The 2,884-nt window shown below is 54.5% G+C and overlaps 1 protein-coding gene across 2 annotated transcripts in view; it reads right to left on the minus strand.

The window, feature by feature from the left end:
- CERS5 (ceramide synthase 5) overlaps positions 1-1,724 on the minus strand; it is a 64,833-nt gene extending 63,109 nt beyond the window's left edge. For both annotated transcript variants that reach the window (XM_018560145.1, XM_018560144.1), the window contains exon 1: positions 1,390-1,724. In XM_018560145.1, the coding sequence (XP_018415647.1) occupies positions 1,390-1,562 (173 nt within the window). In that variant the 5' untranslated portion in view covers positions 1,563-1,724. The remainder of the gene's footprint in view (positions 1-1,389) is intronic.
- Between the last annotated feature and the right edge of the window lie 1,160 nt (positions 1,725-2,884).

The following is a 2,884-nucleotide window of genomic DNA, read 5'->3' on the forward strand; positions in this document are numbered from 1 at the left end:
TGTGTGTGTGTGTGTGTGTGTGTGTGTGTGTGTGTGTGTGTGTGTGTGTGTGTGTGTTCTATACAATAAGAGGCAGTATATATATCAGTGATCGGTGTGCGGCGTCTATACAGTAAGAGGCAGTATATATATCAGTGATCGGTGTGCGGGGTCTATACAGTAAGAGGCAGTATATATATCACTGATCGGTGTGCGGGGTCTATACAGTAAGGGGCAGTATATATATCAGTGATCGGTGTGCGGGGTCTATAAAGGGAAGGTGTATACATGATGATCATGGTAACAGGGCGTATATGCAATAAAGCAGCACATCTAATGTCTAACCAGTGACACAGGCGGCCAAAAAGAGGAATACATTTCAAAACCGGTGTCACGTGGACTATACAGAGAGGAGCCCCCCAGTGTCACCAGCCGCTTCCAGCACATCTCCCCCCAGGTGTCACCAGCCGCTTCCAGCACATCTCCCCCCAGGTGTCACCAGCCGCTTCCAGCACATCTCCCCCCAGGTGTCACCAGCCGCTTCCAGCACATCTCCCCCCAGGTGTCACCAGCCGCTTCCAGCACATCTCCCCCCAGGTGTCACCAGCCGCTTCCAGCACATCTCCCCCCAGGTGTCACCAGCCGCTTCCAGCACATCTCCCCCCAGGTGTCACCAGCCGCTTCCAGCACATCTCCCCCCAGGTGTCACCAGCCGCTTCCAGCACATCTCCCCCCAGGTGTCACCAGCCGCTTCCAGCACATCTCCCCCCAGGTGTCACCAGCCGCTTCCAGCACATCTCCCCCCAGGTGTCACCAGCCGCTTCCAGCACATCTCCCCCCAGGTGTCACCAGCCGCTTCCAGCACATCTCCCCCCAGGTGTCACCAGCCGCTTCCAGCACATCTCCCCCCAGGTGTCACCAGCCGCTTCCAGCACATCTCCCCCCAGGTGTCACCAGCCGCTTCCAGCACATCTCCCCCCAGGTGTCACCAGCCGCTTCCAGCACATCTCCCCCCAGGTGTCACCAGCCGCTTCCAGCACATCTCCCCCCAGGTGTCACCAGCCGCTTCCAGCACATCTCCCCCCAGGTGTCACCAGCCGCTTCCAGCACATCTCCCCCCAGGTGTCACCAGCCGCTTCCAGCACATCTCCCCCCAGGTGTCACCAGCCGCTTCCAGCACATCTCCCCCCAGGTGTCACCAGCCGCTTCCAGCACATCTCCCCCCAGGTGTCACCAGCCGCTTCCAGCACATCACCCCCAGTGTCACCAGCCACTTCCAGCACATCAGCCCTCCCTCTCGTGTCACAGGACACCACACTCCCAATACATGACCCCCAGTGTCACCACATTCCCAGTCCATGATTCCCAGTGTCAGGCGGGGTGACGGGTCACGTGACAGCGGCTCCTCACCTCTCGAACAACAGCCTGAGGGCGAAGATGCCGAGCGCAGTAGGGAAGGCTAAGAGGAGGTGTCCAGCCCGGGGAAACTGCTCTCCGTTCTCGGTGTCCGCCAGGTCCGCCCAGGTGACATTCTGCGGCAGCCAAAATCGCTCGTTCCAGAACCAGGCCGAAAGAGCAGACATCTTCCCGCTGCAGCGCGGCGCACGGACAGCAGCACGGGGGATGACGCCGTTCCCCCCTCACTCTTCTCTCAGCACTGACACGGAAATTGGGCGGGACCGACCCCGCCTCTGGGACAGACCGCACCCGGAATATCTCTCCGTCGCCATCTTACTACACCACGGTGCGAGCATGTGACTCCACAGCGCCGCTCAGTCTGTGCCTGGTACTACACTCACTGCACAGCACCATTTGTCAGTCCCTGGTACTACACACACACTCATTGCACAGCGCACCCTACCTTCATCCTAGGTACTACACAGCGCTCGCGCCGTCTATCCCTGGTTCTACACACTCACTGCACAGCGCCCCCCTCCTTCATCCTAGGTACTACATACGGTAGTTACATAGTATTTGGGGTTGAATAAAGACATAAGTCCATCAAGTCCAACCCATATAGGTCCACTTTAGGAATACTTGTATCCCTGATTATTACAGTCCCTCAGGAAATCGTCCAAAGGTTTCTTGAACAATTCCACACTCTTAGCTGAAATCACTGCCGGTGGCAGTGAGTTCCAGACCCTAACCGCTCTTACTGTGAAGAACCCCCTTCGCCCCTTGTGCTAGAATTTTTTCTCCACCAATTTTAGGTGGTGGCCTCTAATCTTCGTAATGGAGTTAAACTTAAAGAGTTTGTTGCTAATGTTGCTGTCACCATTGAACATCTTGTACATGAAAATCATATCCCCCTTAATCTCCTTACTTTCAACGTGAACATGTTTAAATTCAGTAGCCTTGTCTCATAGCTCTGGTCCTCCATTCCCCTAATTAGTTTGGTTGCCCTCCACTGGACTCTTTCCAGCTCAAGGACATCCCTTCTTAGAACCGGCGACCAAAACTGGACCTCGTACTCCAGATGAGGCCGAACAGTGGCGGAACTACCACCGGTGCAGCCCGTGCGAGCGCACCAGGGCCTCAGCCTGGGGGTACCCAGCACAGTCCTGGCCTGTGCATAGATGGTATCCAGCGGCCGGCCGGCACCCCGTCTCTGCGCAGGTGACCAGTCACAGTTACCTTTTTACTGTTAATATATTGGTAGAATTTTTGGGGTTTTTATTTACTATCTGTGGCGATATGCTTTTCGCATTCTATTTTAGCTTCCCGGATTACTAGTTTACATCTTTTATTACATTCTTTGTAGTTAAGGAACGCCAATGCCGTCCCCTCCATCTTATATTTTATAAATGCCGCTCTCTTTGCCTTAACATGCAGTTTTACAGTTGTATTTAGCCATATAGGTTTAGTCTTTGATCTTTTGTTTTCGTTACCCAATGGTATACACTTT

The sequence above is a fragment of the Nanorana parkeri genome, unplaced genomic scaffold, assembly GCF_000935625.1.
Source record: "Nanorana parkeri isolate BGI_ZX_2015 unplaced genomic scaffold, ASM93562v1 scaffold434, whole genome shotgun sequence".
In the NCBI taxonomy this organism is placed as follows: domain Eukaryota; kingdom Metazoa; phylum Chordata; class Amphibia; order Anura; family Dicroglossidae; genus Nanorana; species Nanorana parkeri.